Here is a 22540-nt window from a genome sequence, read left to right as displayed (position 1 = left end):
TGCTGTCCTCCTGTGTACCTCATGTGCCCTCTTCTCTCACCCTGTCTACCTAAAGTGTCCTGTGGTCTCCCCCTGTGTCCTCTGGCCTCCTCCCTGTGTCCTCTGGTCTCCTCCCTGTGTCCTCTGGTCTCCCCCCTGTGCCCTGTGGTCTCACCCTGTGCCCTGTGGTCTCACCCTGTGCCCTGTGGTCTCACCCTGTGCCCTCTGGTACGCCCCTGTGATCTGTGGTTGCCACCCTGTGCCCTGTGGTTGCCCTCCTATGTCCCCTTGTCCCCCTGTGCCCTATGGTTGCCCCCTGTGTCCTCTTGTCCCCCCTGTACCCTGTGGTCCCCCCTGTGGTCACCCTCCTGTGTTCTCTGGTCCCCCCTGTACCCTGTGGTCCCCCCTGTGGTCACTCTCCTGTGTTCTCTGGTCCCCCCTGTACCCTGTGGTCCCCCCTGTGGTCACCCTCCTGTGTCCTCTTGTTCCCCCTCCTGTACCCTGTGGTCCCCCCCGTGTCCTCTGGTCCCCCATGTGGTAGCCCTCCTGTGTCCTCTTGTCCCCCCCACCTGTACCCTGTGGTCCCCCTGTGTCCTCTGGTCCCCCATGTGGTCGCCCTCCTGTGACCTCTTGTCCCCCCCAGCGTCCTCATGTGTCCCCGCTGGCCTGGCCTGCCCCCCGCTGCTGTCTCCGCCCCTTCCCCCGTTTCTGCCTCCGGGTCCACGAGCAGTTTAGCGGCAGCAGCTTACCTCCTCCATCTTGCCCGCAGTGATTGAAGACATCCGGCTTCAGTGTGCGGCTTTCTCTAGTGCCGGCTTCTAATGACGCGTCATTGATGCAACCACTGGCCCTGAACTCAATCCTACACCTCCTTGGCAGTAGCCCTATTCTGAAGCCAAATAATTATCAGGACTGCCAGGGAACTAGTTTTTTTTTTTTTTTTGTTAATAGAAATGAAGATGGCAGCTTTCATATTCCTCTCACTTTAGGTTCCTTAAATGGTTTGTGTTCCAACGTTTTTTTTCCCCTTAAAGAGACACTGAAGTATAAAAAAAAAAACATTTTTATTCAACAAATGTGTTTAACATATTAGCTCTAACTAAACCACTGCATTCCCGCCGCTGTAAACTATCTAAATCCCCCCTAACTTGCCCTCCCTCTCCCCTGCAAAATCCACCACTTTCTTGGTCGTGGATTTTGCTGCCCTAAACGCTTCAGTGTGAGGCAGAGCTATGAACTGCAGCCCTGCCTCACACGCGTCTGTCAGTGGCGGATCTCCACCTCTCCACGCCCCTCTCAGTGAAGGCAGACTGAGAGGGGTGGGGGAGAGGCGGCAATCCGCCACTGACAGACGCACTGAGAGGCAGAGCTGCGGCTCATAGCTCTGCCTCTCACAGAAGCACTGCCCGGATTGCCCCCTGGGGAGTTTGGGGGGGATTTAGATAGTGTACAGCATCAGGAATGTGACGCTTTAGTTAGGGCTAACATATTAAACATATTTGTTAAATAAAAATACTTTTTTTGAGACTTCAGAGTCTCTTCAAAGGGAGCCTGAACTGAGTAAAATTATTTAAAATAAACACATGAGGTACCTTCAAATGAACATTACATAGTTACCTTGCCATCAGTTTCTCTCAGAAGCTCACCATTTTCTTCTGACAATGATCCCTTCCAGTTCTGACAACATTTTGTCAGAACTGAAATATATCAGTTGCTGTCAGTTATAAATCAGTTGCTGTTAGTTATAAATGAGAGGACAACTGATGTGTCCGGTAATGTCTATGTTTCCCTATGGCTCAAGTGCTGATCAGAAAGCTGTTATGGGGTAATGGCCATTTTCAAAATGGAGGATGGAGAATTCCATTGATCACAGTGGACAAATGGGACGCAGGAGAGGAGAAAGAGGTGTCTACACAGGAGGATAGTATGACTTGTGTATGTTTATTTTGACTTTTAATTTTCAGTCCAGGTTTTCTTTAAGGTTCCTGACATTTTTGACACTTTCGCTGTGTCGTTTTGATACAACACTAACTTCTTAATTACTTGTACCATTTTAGTGATGCATACATTGTTTGTTTCAGTACAGTCTACGCTTTCTTTGGGTAATAATTTGTTCCCAAAACTATTTTTCGAGCTTTATGTGGAATAATTAGTTGTAAATGCAGAAAATACCCGTTTTTTTTTCCATTTTTCACCCTTCCTAATTTTTACATGACACATCCCACAGGTTATGAAACACATAAAAATTAATTATTTGACCTTTTTCGTGTTAAAACCATACCCCATATGCCATATTTTATTACCAGCTGAGCATGTGGCCGACCATTATCCTTGGCCTGCGCGTCTGTGGCGATTAAGTAGCTATTAACATTAATTAGCAACAGTAGCAAGCACCATTTTACACTTCTAATACTCTATCTCTCTTTTTGATTTGCAGCGATCTGATATTGTCTAGTGTTGATGTAGAGGCCTCTGGAGTCTGGGAATGCCAAGTAAACACTTCCTATGGAAGCATCTCTAAGCAGCTAGAGATAGTAGTTCTGGAGACAGGAGCACCGTATTGCCCCACGGAACGGATAGTCAATAACAGAGGTGATTTTAGGTGAATATTTTATCTTGCTTTTTTATTAGGTTCCACTATACTCTAGAACTGTTCTTCTGAAGGTCATATATGGGCACTTTATAATGCTGAGCTACACTTTAACTATTTGTCGACCTGCTTATAGCATACAGGAGGGGTAAAGGAGGCATTGCCTGTTGCCCCTTGTCAGTTGTCTACCTGTTAGCCTCACCTATCCTCAATCCTGACCGGGCTTTTATGTGGTTTTGGCTGTGGGCTTTTGTCCATAGCTTAAGGCATGTGCACGTCATCCCTCTAGACTCTGTGTACACCTGCGTTGGCATCATGCGCATGCACAGTGTATTCATTTTCACTCCCACACAGGCACACAGTTAAAGAAACCTTAAGCGAGGCTTCCATATTTATTTCCTAAGCAATACTACCTGGCTATCTTGCTGATCTCTATGACTGCAGTAGTGTCTGAATCACACACCTGAAACAAGCATGCAGCTAATCCAGTTCGGCTTCAGTCAGAACACCTGATCGTGTTGCTCCACCACGAATATATGCTTTAAATAGCAAGCCTGTTGTGTGCCGCCTCTTCACTGTATGCATGTTCCAAAATCCCCAGGGGGGTGACCTGGGTGAGGCATGGCACCGGCGAAACCAGGAATATCCTTCCTGAAGCTGTTCCAGGACTGTGATCTACCCTATTGCAAGAACACCTGATCTGCATGCTTGTTCAGGGTCTGTGATTATGGCTAAAAGTATTTAAGGACTTGCGATGCGAATCTGTGAAAAAAAACTTAAGTACCAATTTCAATGTTTTATCCTCCTGGGACACCATCCACGCCCTCCCTTTTACCTACGTGTGCTTTATTTACTTTCAGTAGACTCCGGAGCAGATACCAAGACTCCCTTTCTTAGGGCGTCTCGTGGATTATGTGCGGGCGCGCCTACTCGACTACTAGCCGTGTATGTGAGACTGTGCACTGTCATCAGAGACGAGATGCGCTGATTGAGGATGCGGGTTGGACAGAGCTCTAGACCTGCACACTAGATGGCCCGAACGGTTCGCCAGCGAATGGTTCCTGGCAAACGTCCGTGGTTTGCGTTCGCGGAGAACCGCAAACTTTTGCGGAAGTTCAATTCGCCCCCATAGTGCATCATTAGAGTCAACATTGACCCTCTACATCACAGTCAGCAGGCACATTGTAGCCAATCAGGCTACACTCCCTCCTGGAGGCCCTTCCCCCCGTTATAAAAGGCAAGCAGCGTCAGGCATTTTACTCACTCGTGTGCCTGCAGTAATTAGAAAAGGGAGAGCTGCTGCAGACTCTCATAGGGAAAGCTTAGTTAGACTCTTGTAGGCTTGTTAGCTTGCTCCTTGCTGATTCTTATTGCAAAAAAAAGCACCCCTCAACAGCTCTTTTGAGAGCTAATCTTGTTCTTGTGATCTATTTTTTGTGTGTGTGTGTGGCCCACTTGCATTATATTTATATACAGCCTTGTCAGTCAGTTGCAGCTAGCCTTTGGCCCCTTAATTCCACTGCCAGGCCCAGCACATGCAGTGACTACCTGTGTGTGAGACAGGCAGCTGCAAATTTGTAATCCCAATCACTGCACCTGTTCACTGTCTGTTCACGGTATGTGTGTGTGACAGGTGCACATTTGTACTACTCAGCAGCACTGCATATAACCACCTACCCACGTGAGCGCACGCAGTGTGATATACCACTCCATGCATACCTGTTCACTGCACCTGTGTAACCGTACATTGTATTAGTCAAGTCAGTGCATACCTTTCACTTCATCCCACCCCCCCAATATGGACAAAACAAGAGGCAGAGGCAGGCCACCTGGCAGGTCTGTTCGAGGTCGCGCTGTTGTGATTTCGTGTGGCCCTCGACCAAAGTACAGTGTTCAGAAGAAGGCACGTGCCATCAACCCCCAATAGGACGTAGTTGACTATTTAACACAGAACACCTCATCTTTCTCAGCTTCCGCACAGAAGCGTGACATATCTTCCTCCTCCTGCTCTGATTCTGGCACCCCACTTAACACTCAGTCGGCCACCACCACCAAAATGCCATCACCCCAGGGCTCAGCGGTCTAGACTTTTTTTTGTGTGTCAGTCTCAGATAAGAGCAATGCCATCTGTACTCTCTGCCCCCGAAAATTGAGGCGTGGAAAGACCAAGACCCGCATAGGGACAACTACCTTACGAAGGCACATTATTACAAAGCACAAACTGCAATGGGATGACCACCTAAGGAAAAGCAGCACACAAAAGCCACACACCGCAGTGGAAGATACCAGGCCGCAATTTTTTCTCAAAACAGGCGATACCTAAACTGTACCGTGATGTTGAAAGGCAAGTGGTGACATCTTTGGCACACAGCGTTGGGTCAAGGGTCCATCTGACCACGGATGCCTGGTCTGCAAAGCATGCTCAGGCCTGCTCGAAGACTAAGTCAGTCCCCACACACAGCATCTCTGCCTGCACGCCGTGTGACTGCGTGCCCTGAGACTAAGTCGGTCCCCACATAGCATCTCTGCCTGCAGGCCACTTGACTGCCTTCTCCGCCAGCAACAACAGGGTCCACCAGGACTCCAGGCAGATTCCTGAATTTTTAAGGCCGCTGCTAGCAGCGGCCGCTATAATAAGTTTTCTGGTGCGTGTACATGCCTGCCTAATTTTTCTGGCTGCACTGCGGCTCCCCCTTCGTGATAATTACCTTGCTGCAGTGAAAGAGCTTGCGTATCACAATGAAGCAATGACCGCCGGCTATATGAGTGTCTTGGGGGGGGGGGGGGGGCACACCAAAGATAATAAGATCGTTGCTTCATTGTGGACAGACCAAATTCGATCAGCTGGACAATCACTGTTGTTCTGTCATTGAGCTCCCTCAGCCTGGTGACCATATGGGCTTGAAAACCGCTATCGCCTGCACTCTCGCCATGGTGCGCACCAGTCCAACACGGACGTCACAACACAAACAGCTGTTTGCGGTGCATTACACAGTGAGTTTGGTGTGTCAGTGTGAAACAGTACTCTAATTACACTCCCTGATTGATGTATACAAATGCAAGATGTTTTAAAGCACTTTAGGCCTCCAATTTAGCATGCAATGTGATTTCTGCCCTTAAAACGCTGCTTTGCGTCAAATCCAGATTTTTCCCCAGGACTTTTGGTGTCTATCCCATTCATCCATGCAAAATCTCAGATGTTAGACCCCTTGAAACATCTTTTTTCCCACAATCCTTCAGGGCAAAGGTGAGACGTCGCTCGTCCCAGGAACAGGAACAGACAGCACTTCCCCTTTAAAAAAGTCACATGGTTAGTCCACCCTCAGTGCTGTTTGTTCCTGCGTCCAGGCAGGTCGGCTTCTCCCCTCTGGGTGAAGCCTGCGTGCTGGGCTGCAGGTGGATCTCTCTGAGTGGCTAAGGCTGCGGTACTGAGGCAGTCTGGCCATGCACCCCGGGCTGGAACTTTTGCTGTGGTTTGCCTACCTTTCTCTCCTGCTTCCAGGGAGAGCAAGCGTGGAAGGCGGGAGTTTCCCCTTGCCGGCCTTGCTACGGAGGAGCTGGACGGAGGTAAGCCGGCGGCCATGTGGAGCGTATTGCAGCCATTAGGAAGCTTGGCCGCGTCCGGATGCATAATTTCCGGTGGGTATGCCAAATGTAGCAATTTGTAGAGCCGGCTCATTACTCCTTCTGAACTTTCGGTCCGCCCCTCATCCAATCGCGGCAGGCCGTATGTGTTTTAAAGGGGAGGCTGCGCGGGCCTGTTAGCACTGTTGCTTAGCAGTTTGATCCTGCGCTGGACGTGACAGTTTGAAGACATGTCAGACGCTGAGAGGATTGTGAGCAATCAGGCCGCCCAGAAAGTGAGATAATGGTTTCTCTTTCTGGGCTGAATGTGCTATAGCTGTGAACAGAGTTACATGCCTTGTTGTTTTGTTTGTTTGCAGGCCAAAACTGAGGCTGCTGCTAAAACTGCTGAAGCTGCTGCTGCAGGTAGGCCTAGGCCCCTCCTAATTATAAGAGATGCCCTTTGTGCAATTTTAAGCTGATGTTGCCCTATGCAAAGACTCTGTCAGTTGTGCTTAAAAAGGGTTATGGGGAGGAGCCGGGTCACTTTGTTCAGGATACATTACAATCGTTTAGAGAGGAAATTAATACTTCATTGGAATCAATTAAGTCCTCATTATTGAATGCTAATCCATCTACTTCTCAGGTTGGAGTATATGTGACTGAAGTTGATGTTAGTCAGGCTGAGGTTGCAGCTAGTTCGGAGGATTCAGACGCTAGAGAAATAGAATCTGAATATGTTTCAAAGTTTAAATTCCGTATTGAGGATACAGAGGTGTTGATTGCTGCCATTAATGACTCTTTTGGAGTTGAGTAAGGATGTGGTAGCTAATTTGTTTATTCATAATCAATTATACAAAGCTGAAGGATTCACTTGATAAAAAGGTGGATGCTTATTTGAAAAGGTCTTGGGAGGCTAGTGCGGCTATGTTTAAGCTGGCTGTTGCCTCTACATGTGTGGCCAGAACTTTGGAGCTGTGGATTAATAAGCTCAGAGCTAGTATACTGGCTGGTGCACTTGTTTAGCCGGAGGAGTAGCGAGCCGGAGGGGTAGCGGGCAGGACAGGGGTATTGGGGCTAGCGGTGGGGAGGGGGGTCAGACCCCCCCTCCCTCGCCTGGGTCCCCCGATCTGCGCTCCCCTCCAGCTGTAAATAGTTAGGAAGCAGCCGATAGTAAGAGGCACGGGCGGGGAGGACTCGCCTCTTCCGCGTTCCAGTGTGCACTCCACTGACGTCACTTCCTGCAACGCCGCCCACTGTATTGTAAGTGTATTGCAGGAAGTGACGTCAGTGGAGCGCATGCTGGAACGCGGAACAGGTGAGTCCCCCCCGCCCGTGCCTTTTACTATCGGCTGCTTCCTATTTACAGCTGGAGGGAAGCGCAGATCGGGGGACCCAGGCGAGGGAGGGGGGTCCGACCCCCCTCCCCACCGCTAGGCCCAATACCCCCGTCCTGCCCGCTACCCCTCCGACTCAGCGGCCCCCTCGCACCCACGGACGGGTGGCTGCCGCCCCTAGAAGTTTGCTGCCTTAGGCAAAAGTTTCACCCCGCCTCATGAGCGGGCCGGCCCTGTTAGCAATCGTTGAATTCTATTGCTATTCTCATTAAAGCTGCTGCATATTTAGCAGATGCTTCTGCTGAAGCAATTGAGTTTACAGCCAGGTCCACTGCTCTAATGTTTCTCATACAGCTTTGTGGCTTAAAACATGGGATGGTAACATCTCATCCAAAAATAGGCTGTGTGATGTACCTTTTTCAGGAGAATTGTTGTTTGGATCAGAGCTGGATTCAGCTTTGGAAAGAACATCGAATAAAAAAGAAAGTTTTTCCTAAAAACTAAAAAGTTTTTTCGTAAGCCAAGGGGTGATCAAAAAGATGCCTCTAAAGATCAGAGAAAAGGCAGGAGATGGACTTTTGACCGGGAAAGGGGGCTTTAAATCTAAAGCTCCGGAGACCCAGTCAAAATCCCAATGACTCGTGTCAGACGGTGGGGGAAGGCTAATATACTTCTCTCTCAGGTGGGCAAAAGTGGTAAAGAGCCCGTTCATTCGCCAGACAATAAAGTTTGGTTACCAAATAGTTTGCACTCCCTCCTCCGTTAAGATTGTGGTCTCAAAGGCCCCAAGAGATCCCACTCTGGTTCCAGAGATTTTGAGTATATTGCATAACATGCTAAAACAGAATGTAATTCTTCCTGTGCCAGTAAAAGAACAAAAGCAGGGTTTCTATTCGACTATTTTTGTAGTAAAAAAGCCACCATTTATGAAAAAGAAAGTTTCGGATAGAATCCATCTTTTTAGTAAGGGAGCTACTGTTTCCAGGGGCCTTAATTGCATCTCTGGATCTAAGAGATGCAAATTGGCATGTGCCGATTCACCAAAAATCGCAAGAATTCCTAAGATTTGCAGTAAGGATAAATGGGATGGTAGAACACTACCAGTTTGTTTGCCTCCTGTTTGGGATCACTTCTGCCCCAAGAGTGTTCACAAAAATTCTGGTTGAAGCATTGATTCTGTTAAGAGAGCAGTCGATTTTAATCATTCCGTATTTAGACGACTTGCTTATTTTTTGAAGTTCAGCAGATCAGCTAAAAAACCATTTAAATCTGGTATCGGAACAGCTCCAATCCCGAGGTTGGATCATCAACCTGGAGAAGTCCTCTCTGATTCCAAATCAAAAAACTCCCTTTCTCGGCATGTTAGTGGATTCAGTAAGGCAAATTATTTTCCTTCCTCCAGAAAAAAATTCTAAAGATAAGTTTGGCAGTACAATAATTACAGAGGGAAGACAGTTTCCTTAAGTATGATTTGCTGGGATTAATGTCACCCACAATGGTGGCAGTGCCCTTGGCGCTGGCACACATCAGAAAGTTGCAGACTTTCCTTCTAGAAAATTGGGATGGTCGTCCTCAAACATTAAATTTCAAAATCACAATTCCTCAAACTGTTGTGTTGTCTCTGCAGTGGTGGTTGGAGGAATCCAACTTTGTGAAGGACAGGCTTTGGTAGGAGCCTGTAGGCAAGGTGATTACTACGGATGCAAGCGCTTGGGGCTGGAGAGCTCATATAGCTCACAGAGCCTTTCAAGAGAAATGGACAAAACTGGAGTCTCAGAGGTCGTCCAACTGGAGGGGATTAAGGGCAGTAAAGCTGGCCTAATTTCAGGCGCAATCAATACTGTTGCAGTCCAATGTTCTGATCCAGTCGGACAACGTTACGGCAGTAGCGTTTATCAACAAACAGGGAGGCACGAGATCCCTGTTGTTGCAGGCAGAAGCGGAGGAGATCTTGTCTTGGGCAGAAAAGAATGTGTTATACTTGAGAGCTGTTCATCTCAAGGGAACACTCAATATAGAGGCAGACAAATTGAGCAGAAGCAGGATTCTGTCATCAGGATGGTCTCTAAACAGGTAGGTGTTCGCAGACATCACTAAAAGATGGGGAACACAGTCAATTGATCTGTTCGCAAAAGAAGACAATGCCCAGATTCAGAGTTTATTTTCCCTCACTCCAAGAGAACAAAGCCTAGGGGTGAATGCATTCATTTAGGAGTGGAACTTTCCACTTCTGTATGCATTTCCTCCTCTCAATTTGATTCCGGCAGTCATCAGCAAATGGAGAGGTTGTCAAAATCGGATGATTTTGATTGCACCTTGGTGTCCGAGAAGGAGCTGGTGTTCAGCTCTCAGGAGGTTAGTATCAGAAGACCCTTGGAGACTTCCTCGCAGGCCAGACCTACTGTTGCAAGGGAATCTGTGGCATCCACATCCACAGAGATTGAATCTGTCAGTCTGGATCCAGAATTAACTTTACTTAAAAAGTTTGAATTATCTGACAAGGCGGCCTCTACACTGATTGGTAGCCATAAAGAAGTTACTAGTAGGATCTATTTGAAATACTGGAAGACTTTCCATCTTTGGTTATCTGGTTCTAAGTTTGATAGCTTGTCAGTTTCAGCAGTCCTGGATTTTCTTCAGGACAATTGGGATAAAAATATTTCTGTAAGTACGCTTAAGGTGCAGATTGCCACCGTATCTGTTTTTTCAGGTATCCCCTTGTCTTCCTCTCCTTTGATTGTGAGATTTCTGAAGGCTCTTTCTAGGAAATTGCCAGTTTACAAACCATACGTTTTTCTTCGGGATTTATCGGTGGTGTTAAAGGGACTGTCCAAAGGTCCTTTTGAGCCGCTAAAGGACAGTTCTTTTAAATTTCTTACGCTAAAGACGGTATTTTTAGTAGCCATCACTACAGCCAGAAGGGTCAGTGAGCTACAGGCCTTGTCTATGAAATGTCCTTACTTTCAGGATTTTCAGGATAGGTTAGTTTTACAGACAGATCTAAAGTTTTGTCCGAAAGTTATGTCTAGGTTTCACAGGTCGCAGGATATTATTTTGCCTACCTTCTGTGTGAATCTGAAGTGTGAAAAAGAGAGGATTTTTCACTCATTAGATGTTATAAGATGTGTACTCGAATAATTGAGCAGAACTGCAGATGTCAGGAAGACAGATTCCTTATTTGTTTTATTTTCAGGGAAAACTGTAGGACAGAGAGTTCTAAATCTACTATAGCTGATTGGATTAAGTTAGATATTATGGAAACTTACAGAGTTATGGGAAGTGAGGCTCCTGCCTCATTTAAAGCTCATTCTACTAGAGCTATGGCAGCTTCTTGGGCTAATGATGCAGGGGCTTCGCCTGAGCAAATATGTAAAGCAGCAACGTGGTCAAGCTTTACTACATTCATCCGTCATCACCGAATTGATGCGATGTCTGCACACGACCAGGCGTTTAGTAGAAAGGTTCTCCAAGCAGTGGTCCCACCCTGAGGTTGTATTACTTGTTAATCATCTCATCTTTGCCCTGAAGGATTGTGGGAAAAAACAATGTTAGTACCTGCTAACGTTGTTTTGAACAATCCTTCAGGGCAACGATCCCACCCGGGTGTTAATTGTCTGTGTCTGATAGTTGCATGGTTAAAGGTTAGTGGAATGTTCACCTGTCGGTACTTGGTTAAACGCACTGAGGGTGGACTAACCATGTGACTTTTTTTTTATACGGGAAGTGCCCTTTGCCCTTAAGGATTGTTCAAAACAACATTAGCAGGTAGTACTAACATTGGTTTTCTATCACGTTTCTGGCCAGAGTAAGTGTTTCTAGTTTTTAAAGTTCGCCTCCCCATTGAAGTCTATTGCGGTTCATGAAAGTTTGCGCGAAACAAACGTTAGCGGAAGTTCGCAAACCCGGTTCGCGAACCTAAAATCGGAGGTTCGGGGCAGCTCTATACTGTGCAGCCACACTCTCAGCTATGTGAACTGTACAGGTGCTAAAGTTAAAGCGGCAATCTTATTCCAGGCCACGGAAGGCGAACCTGGGAGGTTCGGGGTCTGCTCCGGTGTCTGATGAAACGAAATAAAGCACACAAAGGTGAAAGGGAGGGGGTGGATCAGCAAGATAGCCAGGTAGTATTGCTTAGGAAATAAATATGAAAGCCTCACTTTAGGTTTTCTTTAACTGTGTAGGTGTGAAAATTCATACACCACGCATGCGTAAGATGTCACCGCAGGTGCACACAGAGTCTGGTGGGATGACATGCACATGCCTCAAGGAAGATTACACATTGAAAGAGGTACTTCACTTTTTTTTCACAGATTTGCATCTCAAGGCATTTAAAGGAAAAGTATCAGTAGGCTAGCTAGGCAATATGCATTGTTTAAAAAGAAATACGGCAACCTCTATATCTCTCTCGCTTTAGGTTCCCTTTAAGCAATGCCTATAAAAGGAACCATCATCCCAATGTTCAATGCTGATTCCTCTGTCAGCCATAGTGATTGTTCTGGAACATGCTGTGGCTCGTTATCAACCCGATCTTGACTCAGGTTATATGACTACTCTTGATTCTTGCACCCTATTCTGACCTCGACCTGTTACTGGTTCTGCTAAGTCTGCTGCCTGTCCTTATCTTATTTTACGTTTCCATTGTACTCCACCTGCATCAACTTTCTGCTTGGCAGGGCTGGTGATACCATAGAGGCAGAGGGGGCAATTGCCCCAGGACCCCAGAGCCTGAAGGGGGCCCCAAGGTGTCTCTCCAAAACTTAACTATTGCTCCCCAGGGCCCCTACACAGTCTTTGGCAGAGCCATGGGGTGTCAGCCCCTGGCTCAGGGGCCCTATGGGGATTGGGGAAATCTGGCTGCAACGAAGGGATATCTATATGGGGGGCCCCCAGGTGAATTTTGCCCAGGGGCCCCATTATTACTAGAACCGGCCCTGCTGCTTGGACCTCATTTCTGAACCTCTGCAGCCTGCCACTGACCTTGGCTTGTTTCTGGATCATGCTACTGTATCATTGTCCAACTCAGATTGCTCCAGACCTTAGGTCCTCCTTAATGTAGTATCACGTGTTTGCCACACTACTGTTGGGGTGTTCCTTGAGTGCAACCTGGTGGACCCTAGGTGAGTGGGGCACTCTGGTTAAGACCTATGGTCACTTAGATCCTGCACTCTGGAAGACCCTTATCTCAGTGGAGAGGTCAAAACTCAACAGGAAAGACTACTTTCTTGCCTTTGTTAGTGTTACAGTAAAGTGTGGTTGGCTACTGTCAGCAAGAGAATCCGCTTTCTCTCAGTTCAGAGTTATCTCTCGGTTATTCTTTCTCTTGGTTATCATAAATCAGGCTCACAATATTTCACATGCAGAAGTAGAACTGAACTGTCCACTCTCTGACAGTGTTCCCTCACACAGCCAGAGATAAAGACTGATAGAGCCTCTGGAGTCTCACTAAAGCAGGAATCCAGACAGACAGGCCTGATCAGCCAAACACAAGCTGGAGTAGATGGATAGCAGCATAGCTGGGAGAACTCCCCGCCGTTCAAAACTTCCAAGTAAAAACAGTTAACCTGATATTAATGTAGAAAAGGAAAAATAGCAACCACATGCTTTAAAATCACAAGCGGATATGTGCTTAAAAGAAAGAGCTGCATCACTCAAATTAAATGAAATCTAAACTCATGGTCGGCTCAGGTTCATACCAAGGACTGATCGACCGTGCCTTGTCAACTGCCACTCCATAGCTCACAACTGTCACTTTTTTGCATGGATAGACAGTCTCTCTATGAGAACCTAATCCCCCCACACCTTACTCATTTGTCCCTCTTTCAGGACTCATGTACAGATCTATGTAGATATATGTACTTTTCTAATGAAAAATGTCTTTAACTGACTCTAAACTTTGTTCGCGTCATGTAAGGTGTCTCCAAGGCTCCGCACCATCCAGTTTAAGACGCTTTATTAAATCTTCTTAAAATCACATTAAAACAATATAGTGTTAATGTGATTTTAAGAAGATTTAATAAAGCATCTTAAACTAGATGGTGCGGATCCTTTATGTGAAGATATTCAATGCAATTCCCATTGAACTCCGGGGGACGGGTCTTGCACACCATTAACTTCCATTGGTGCTTAACCATGTGCTATAATTTGTTTCCAAGGTGATATTTGACATAAGATAAACGTGTATGTACAGTATAAAACATATTAATTAACAGGCTGTTTTACTTGTTTTATTTTGCTGCCTAAAAGAGTTAATTTTTAGGCATGGAAATGACAGCTTCTGTCTTGTCAGTAATATAGTAAACATCACTGATGAGCAAATTCATAAAAGTTTTCCTGGCAGAATACAACTGCTGAGGACAGGGAGAGATAAAATACATGAACTATTGACCTTTTTTTTTTTTTTTTTAAACTTAATTTTTATTGAAATAATTTTCAATACATACAAACAAACAACAGCTCAAGTGGTACAAGTGATACAATAGGGTTCTCACAAGTCTAAATATGCTCAACGGTTGTATAATATGATCCAGTTAAGCTGGCTATCTCTAAGTAACATACATACAACATTTAACAATCAGACACATCATATGAACGATTTACACTTAAGCTTCTCTGTAGTCCTTCCTTGATTGATTTTTCCTCTTTTAATTTAGTAAATATTTCTTAATTTGTGCTCCAAGTCTAAGTTTAGGGAGACTAAGTTGCTTATATACTTCCAAGTAGGGGGTTCGGGGTCTTTCCAATGCCCACATATAGCATGTCTCGTGGCACAAAGGATATGTGTGATCTGTAATCTATTTGGACTTGGGAAGAGTTCAACTCCAATGTGCAAGAGAGCCAGTTCTGGGGAGGGCATGGTAGGCCTATCAATTATATTTGAAATTTCCCTAAAGACTTGCTTCCATATTGGTTTAATGGCCGGGCATTCCCACATTATATGTGTTAATGAGCCCTCTATTCCACAGTTTCTCCAACAGGTGCTCTGTAGAGATGTAGCGAACGGTTTGCCGGCGAATGGTTCCAGACGAACATTGGGGGTTCGCGTTCGCCTGTGCCAGGCGAACCTTTGCGGATGTTAGATTCGCCCCATAATGCACTATGAGGGTCAACTTTGACCCTCTGCATCACAGTCAGCAGGCACATTGTAGCCATTCAGGCTACAGTAAGCCCTGGAGCCCCACCCCCCCTTATATAAGGCAGGGTCCGGCAGCCATTACACTCACTCGTGTGCCTGCTATTAGACAGACTAGGGCGAGCTGCTGCAGACTTGTTCTTCTAGGGACAGATTAGTTAGGTTCTTGGCTGCTTAGTTTGCTCCTGGCTGATTGTTATTGCTTTTATAGCAACCTAGTTCTTTTCAGAGCTCATCCTGTACTTTATTTTTTTTACTGTGTGTCAAACTGACACTTTTGTTGCATGCACAGCCTTGCTAATTGATAGTGTGCGTGTGCCCCAGCCAGCAGCCCAGCACATTCAGTGACTGACTACCTGTGTGTGTGACAGGGAGCTGCACATTGTACTACCCAGTACTGCATATACCCAGTACCTGTTGTGTTTACTTAACCCACCTCATCAATGCAAATACCTAGCTTTGTGTTGAGTGAACCCAGCTCACTGCATCCTACTACTACCTGTTGTGTTTACTTAACCCACCTCATCACTGCACATAACTAACTGTAGTGTTGAGTGAACCCAGCTCACTGCATATACCTACTACCTGTTGTGTTTACTTAACCCGCCTCATCACTGCACATAACTACCTGTTGTGTTGAGTGACCCTAGCTCACTGCATATACCTACTACCTGTTGTGATTACTTAACCCACCTCATCACTGCACATAACTACCTGTAGTGTTGAGTAAACCAAGCTCACTGCATATACCTACTACATGTTGTGTTGAGTGAACCCAGCTCACTGCATATACCTACTACCTGTTGTGATTACTTAACCCACCTCATCACTGCACATAACTACCTGTAGTGTTGAGTAAACCAAGCTCACTGCATATACCTACTACATGTTGTGTTGAGTGAACCCAGCTCACTGCATATACCTACAACCTGTTGTGTTGAGTGAACCCAGCTCACTGCATATACCTACTACCTGTTGTGTTTACTTAACCCACCTCATCATTGCACATAACTACCTGCAGTGCAGTTTCTAGGCTAAAATGCACCCAGGGCGAGGGTGTAAAAATTGCGCCCCCCCCCCCCCCGCGAGCAAGGTATGGGTGCCCGCAGTATAGGTTAGCCAGGTCTAGTTGCACTTAGTATAGGTCCCTGCAGTATAGGTAGCCAAGAATAGGTACCCCAGTATAGGTAGCCAGGCATAGGTGAGCCAGTATAGTTGCCCCCGCTATAGGTTAGCCAGGTAGGTGCCTCCAGTATAGGTAGCCAGTATAGTTGCCCCCAGTATAGGTTAGATAGGCAGGCGCCCCCGGTATAAGTTAGATAGGTAGGTGCCCCAGTACAGGTTATTTAGGTAGGTGCCTGCAATATAGGTAGCTAGTATAGTGGCCACCTGTATAGGCTAGCTAGGTAGGTGCCCCCAATACAGGTTAAATAAGTGCCCCCAGTATAGCTTAGATAGGTAGCTGCCCCCCAGTGTAGGTTAGATTAGGTAGCTGCCTCCCAGTGTAGGTTAGATAGGTAGCTGCCCCCCAGCGTAGGTTAGATTAGGTAGGTGCCCCCCCAGCGTAGGTTAGATTAGGTAGGTGCCCCCCCCCAGTATAGATTAGATAGGTAGTTGCCCCCCAGTGTAGGTTAGATAGGTAGCTGCCCCCCAGTGTAGGTTAGATAGGTAGCTGCCCCCCCAGTGTAGGTTAGATAGGTAGCTGCCCCCCAGTGAAGGTTAGATAGGTAGCTGCCCCCCAGTGAAGGTTAGATAGGTAGCTGCCCCCCAGTGTAGGTTAGATTAGGTAGGTGCCCCCAGTATAGGTTAGATTAGGTAGGTGCCCCCCAGTGTATGTTAGATTAGGTAGGTGCCCCCAGCGTATGTTAGATTAGGTAGGTGCCCCCCAGCGTAGGTTAGATTAGGTAGGTGCCCCCCAGTATAGGTTAGATAGGTAGCTGCCCCCCAGTATAGGTTAGATTAGGTAGGTGCCCCCCAGCGTAGGTTAGATTAGGTAGCTGCCCCCAGCGTAGGTTAGATTAGGTAGGTGCCCCCCAGTGTAGGTTAGATTAGGTAGGTGCCCCCCAGCGTATGTTAGATTAGGTAGGTGCCCCCCAGCGTAGGTTAGATTAGGTAGGTGCCCCCCAGTATAGGTTAGATAGGTAGCTGCCCCCCAGTATAGGTTAGATTAGGTAGGTGCCCCCCAGCGTAGGTTAGATTAGGTAGCTGCCCCCAGCGTAGGTTAGATTAGGTAGCTGCCCCCAGCGTAGGTTAGATTAGGTAGGTGCCCCCAGGATAGGTTAGATAGCTAGCTGTCCCCTATAGTGGAGGGGGGAGCCGGAGCCACGGGGAGGACAGCCCGACCTCTCCCTCCCTCTCCCGGGCGCCCTCCGTGCTCCCCCCTCAGATGCAGAGCGAGCAGCCGGGAAGCGCTGTTTGCAACTCACCTGCCTGGCTCCAAGCGCTGCTCTCTCGCCGCTGGTCTGTCTCTTCTCTCTGCATACATGCTGATACACGCGGCTTCCGGCTAAACAGGAAGCCGCGTGTATCAGCATCTATGCAGCAGAGAGAAGAGACAGACCAGCGGTGAGAGAGCAGCGCTTGGAGCCAGGCAGGTGAGTTGCAAACAGCGCTTCCCGGCTGCTCGCTCTGCATCTGAGTGGGAAGCATGGAGGGTGCCCGGGAGAGGGAGGGAGAGGTCGGGCTGCCCTCCCCGCGGCTCCGGCTCCCCCCTCTATTATAGCGCCCCCCTCCTAACAGCGCCCCGGGCGGCGGCACGCCCCGCACGGGGGTAGAAACGGCCCTGACTACCTGTTGTGTTAAGTGAACCCAGCTCACTGCATATACCTACTACCTGTTGTGTTGAGTGAACCCAGCTCACTGCATATACCAACTACCTGTTGTGTTGAGTGAACCCAGCTCACTGCATATACCTACTACCTGTTGTGTTTACTTAACCCACCTCATCACTGCACATAACTACCTGTTGTGTTGAGTAAACCCAGCTCACTGCATATACCTACTACCTGTTGTGTTTACTTAACCCACCTCATCACTGCACATAACTACCTGTTGTGTTGAGTAAACCCAGCTCACTGCATATACGTACTACCTGTTTTGTTGAGTGAACCCAGCTCACTGCATATACCTACTACCTGTTGTGTTGACTTAACCCACCTCGTCATAACTGCATATACCTAGCTTTGTGTTAAGTGAACCCAGCTCACTGCATCCTACTACCTGTTGTGTTGAGTGAACCCACCTCACTGCATCCTAGTACCTTTACTGTTCAGTGAACCCAGCTCACTGCATCCTACTACCTGTTGTGTTGAGTGAACCCACCTCACTGCATCCTAGTACCTTTACTGTTCAGTGAACCCAGCTCACTGCATCCTACTATCTGTTGTCTTGAGTGAACCCACCTCACTGCATCCTAGTACCTTTACTGTTCAGTGAACCCAGCTCACTGCATCCTAGTACCTTTACTGTTCAGTGAACCCAGCTCACTGCATCCTACTACCTGTTGTGTTGAGTAAATCCACCTCACTGCATCCAAGTACCTTTACTGCTCAGTGAACCCAGCTCACTGCATCCTACTACCTGTTGTGTTGAGTGAACCCACCTCACTGCATCCAAGTACCTTTACTGTTCAGTGAACTCAGCTCACTGCATATACCTGTTGAGTAAACCAAGCTCACTGCATATACCTACTACATGTTGTGTTGAGTGAACCCAGCTCACTGCATATACCTACTACCTTTACTGTTCAGTGAACCCAGCTCACTGCATCCTACTACCTGTTGTGTTTACTTAACCCACCTCATCACTGCACATAACTACCTGTTGTGTTGAGTGAACCCAGCTCACTGCATATACCTACTACCTGTTGTGTTGAGTGAACCCAGCTCACTGCATATACCTACTACCTGTTGTGTTGAGTGAACCCAGCTCACTGCATATACCTACTACCTGTTGTGTTTACTTAACCCACCTCATCACTGCACATAACTACCTGTTGTGTTGAGTAAACCCAGCTCACTGCATATACCTACTACCTGTTGTGTTGAGTGAACCCAGCTCACTGCATATACCTACTACCTGTTGTGTTTACTTAACCCACCTCATCACTGCACATAACTACCTGTTGTGTTGAGTAAACCTAGCTCACTGCATATACCTATTACCTTTTGTGTTTACTTAACCCACCTCATCACTGCACATAACTACCTGTAGTGTTGAGTGAACCCAGCTCACTGCATATACCTACTACCTGTTGTGTTTACTTAACCCGCCTCATCACTGCACATAACTACCTGTTGTGTTGAGTGACCCTAGCTCACTGCATATACCTACTACCTGTTGTGTTGAGTGAACCCGGCTCACTGCATATACCTACTACCTGTTGTGTTGAGTGAACCCAGCTCACTGCATATACCTACTACCTGTTGTTTTTACTTAACCCACCTCATCACTGCACATAACTACCTGTTGTGTTGAGCAAACCCAGCTCACTGCATATACCTACTACCTGTTGTGTTGAGTGAACCCAGCTCACTGCATATACCTACTACCTGTTGTGTTTACTTAACCCACCTCATCACTGCACATAACTACCTGTTGTGTTGAGTAAACCTAGCTCACTACATATACCTACTATCTGTTGTGTTTACTTAACCCACCTCATCACTGCACATAACTACCTGTTGTGTTGAGTAAACCCAGCTCACTGCATATACCTACTACCTGTTGTGTTTACTTAACCCACCTCATCACTGCACATAACTACCTGTTGTGTTGAGTAAACCCAGCTCACTGCATATACCTACTACCTGTTGTGTTGAGTGAACCCAGCTCACTGCATATACCTACTACCTGTTGTGTTGACTTAACCCAACTCGTCATCACTGCATATACCTAGCTTTGTGTTGAGTGAACCCAGCTCACTGCATCCTAATACCTGTTGTGTTGAGTGAACCCAGCTCACTGCATCCTACTACCTGTTGTGTTGAGTGAACCCACCTCACTGCATCCTAGTACCTTTACTGTTCAGTGAACCCAGCTCACTGCATCCTACTACCTGTTGTGTTGAGTGAACCCACCTCACTGCATCCTAGTACCTTTACTGTTCAGTAAACCCAGCTCACTGCATCCTACTACCTGTTGTCTTGAGTGAACCCACCTAACTGCATCCTAGTACCTTTACTGTTCAGTGAACCCAGCTCACTGTATCCTAGTACCTTTACTGTTCAGTGAACCCAGCTCACTGCATCCTACTACCTGTTGTGTTGAGTGAACCCACCTCACTGCATCCTAGTACCTTTACTGTTCAGTGAACCCAGCTCACTGCATCCTACTACCTGTTGTGTTGAGTGAACCCACCTCACTGCATCCAAGTACCTTTACTGTTCAGTGAACCCAGCTCACTGCATATACCTAGCATCCCCCCGAGATGGACAAAATGGACAAACCAGGTAGAGGAAGAGGTAGAGGCAGACCCAGAGGAAGGCCACCAGGCACCGGCAGGTCTGTGCGAGGTGGTGTTGCTGTGATTTCGTGCGGACCTGGCCCAAAATACAGTGCTCAGAAGAAGGCACGTGCCATCACTTCCCAAAATCGTGAGGAGGTGATTGAGTATTTAACACAGAACACCTCATCTCCCGCAGCCACCAGCGCTACAACAAGCACCACATCCGCTGCATTTGACACTTCGCAGGAGTTATTTGGTGGTGGTGGTGAAATCACCAATTCACAGCCACTACTGCAACAACAAGAAGAAGGCGCAGGTACACCACCTCCTACGTCTGAGTTAGGTGGCAATAGTATGGACGTAACGTGTGAGGAGGGGGCTGATGAAACACCTGAAGTTGGTGCAGTTGAGGAGGTGTCTGAGGAAAGTGCAGCTGGCCAGGAGGATTATGATGACGATTATACGGATACCACATATGTTCCTGGTAGAGGAGATGACCAGGGGGACAGTTCAGAGGAGGAGTCAGAGAGGACTAGGAGGAGACGACTCCATGATAGAAGCAGAGGGAGCTCGTCCTCAGAAACAGCTGGGGGCAGTGTCCGGCGCCATGTATCGCCAGCTATGGCCAGCCAGCCAACATGCCCTTCAACGTCAGCTGCTGATGCCACCGTAGCGCCATCAGCCCAGGGGGGCTCAGCAGTTTGGAAATATTTTCACGTGTGTGTCTCAGATCGGAGCAAAGCCATCTGTTGTCTCTGCCAGCAAAAATTGAGCCGTGGAAAGGCCAACTCTCACGTAGGGACAAATGCCTTACGAAGGCACCTGGAGAGAAGGCACAAACAGCTATGGCAAGAACACCTGAGGAAAAGCAGCACCCCTCAAAAGACAAGCCACCCTCCTTCTCCTCTTCCTCCTTCAGGTGCATCGTCTTCATCCACTTTCTCCCTTGCACCTTCACAGCCACCCTCCTCCACACCGCCTCTTCCCTTCAGCGGTTCCTTCTCCTCTGCCCACAGCAGTACCCAGCTGTCCGTGAAGGAAGTATTTGAGCGGAAGAAGCAAATGTCTGCCAGTCACCCTCTTGCCCGGCGTCTGACAGCTGGCGTGGCGGAACTATTAGCTCGCCAGCTATTACCATACAAGCTGGTGGAGTCTGAGGCTTTCCGTAAGTGTGTGGTAGAGATGGGCCGAACGGTTCGCTGGCGAACGGTTCCCGGCGAACTTCGGTGGTTCGCGTTCGCCTCCCGCAGGCGAACGTTTCCGGAAGTTCGGTTCGCCCCACAATGCACTATGAGGGTCAACTTTGACCCTCTACATCACAGTCAGCAGGCCCAGTGTAGCCAATTAGGCTACACTAGCCCCTGGAGCCCCACCCCTCTTATATAAGGCAGGCAGCGGCGGCCATTACGGCCACTCGTGTGCCTGCATTAGAGAGAGTAGGGCGAGCTGCTGTCTGTCTCTCATAAGGAAAGATTAGTTAGGCTTAGCTTTTCCTGGCTGCATACCTGTTCAGTGATCCTGCCACTGCATACCTGTTCTGTGAACCCACCCACCACTGCATACCTGTTCAGTGATCCTGCCACTGCATTCCTGTTCTGTGAACCCACCCACCACTGCATACCTGTTCAGTGATCCTGCCACTGCATACCTGTTCTGTGAACCCACCACTGCATACCTGTTCTGTGATCCTGCCACTGCATACCTGTTCTGTGAAACCACCACTGCATACCTGTTCTGTGATCCTGCCACTGCATACCTGTTCTGTGAACCCACCCACCACTGCATACCTGTTCAGTGATCCTGCCACTGCATACCTGTTCTGTGAACCCACCACTGCATACCTGTTCTGTGAACCCACCCACCACTGCATACCTGTTCAGTGATCCTGCCACTGCATACCTGTTCTGTGAACCCACCCACCACTGCATACCTGTTCAGTGATCCTGCCACTGCATACCTGTTCTGTGAACCCACCCACCACTGCATACCTGTTCAGTGATCCTGCCACTGCATACCTGTTCTGTGAACCCACCCACCACTGCATACCTGTTCAGTGATCCTGCCACTGCATACCTGTTCTGTGAACCCACCACTGCATACCTGTTCTGTGAACCCACCACTGCATACCTGTTCTGTTCAGTGGACCCGCCACTGCATACCTGTTCTGTTCAGTGGACCCGCCACTGTATACCTGTTTAGTGAACCCGCCACTGCATACCTGTTCTGTTCAGTGAACAGTTTGGTGTGTCAGTGTGAAGCAGTACCTTAATTACACTACCTGATTGATGTATACACATGCAAGATGTTTTAAAGCACTTTAGGCCTGTCATTTAGCATTCAATATGATTTCTGTCCTTAAAACGCTGCTTTGCGTCAAATCCAGATTTTTCCTGGGGACTTTTGGCGTATATCCCACTCCGCCATGCCCCCCTCCAGGTGTTAGACCCCTTGAAACATCTTTTCCATCACTTTTGTGGCCAGCATAATTATTTTTT

The 22540-nt window shown here is 47.7% G+C and overlaps 1 protein-coding gene across 9 annotated transcripts in view; it reads left to right on the top strand.

Moving 5' to 3' along the window:
• The window catches only part of ADGRA1 (adhesion G protein-coupled receptor A1), a 1508265-nt gene that overhangs the window by 473580 nt on the left and 1012145 nt on the right, over window positions 1–22540 (top strand). For 8 of the 9 annotated variants that reach the window (XR_011024437.1, XR_011024435.1, XR_011024438.1 and 5 more), the window contains one exon: window positions 2417–2581. Coding sequence is in view for 2 of the 9 variants with exons in the window: in XM_068257544.1 (XP_068113645.1) it covers window positions 2417–2581 (165 nt within the window). In the remaining 7 variants the exon portion in view is untranslated. Of the gene's footprint in view, window positions 1–2416; window positions 2582–22540 lie in introns of those variants that run through there. The other variant, XR_011024440.1, reaches the window with a different exon arrangement.

Source organism: Hyperolius riggenbachi, chromosome 10 (genome assembly GCF_040937935.1).
Source record: "Hyperolius riggenbachi isolate aHypRig1 chromosome 10, aHypRig1.pri, whole genome shotgun sequence".
In the NCBI taxonomy this organism is placed as follows: Eukaryota; Metazoa; Chordata; class Amphibia; order Anura; family Hyperoliidae; genus Hyperolius; species Hyperolius riggenbachi.
Note: the sequence above shows the minus strand (reverse complement) of the source record. Positions and strands in the feature narration are given on the sequence as shown.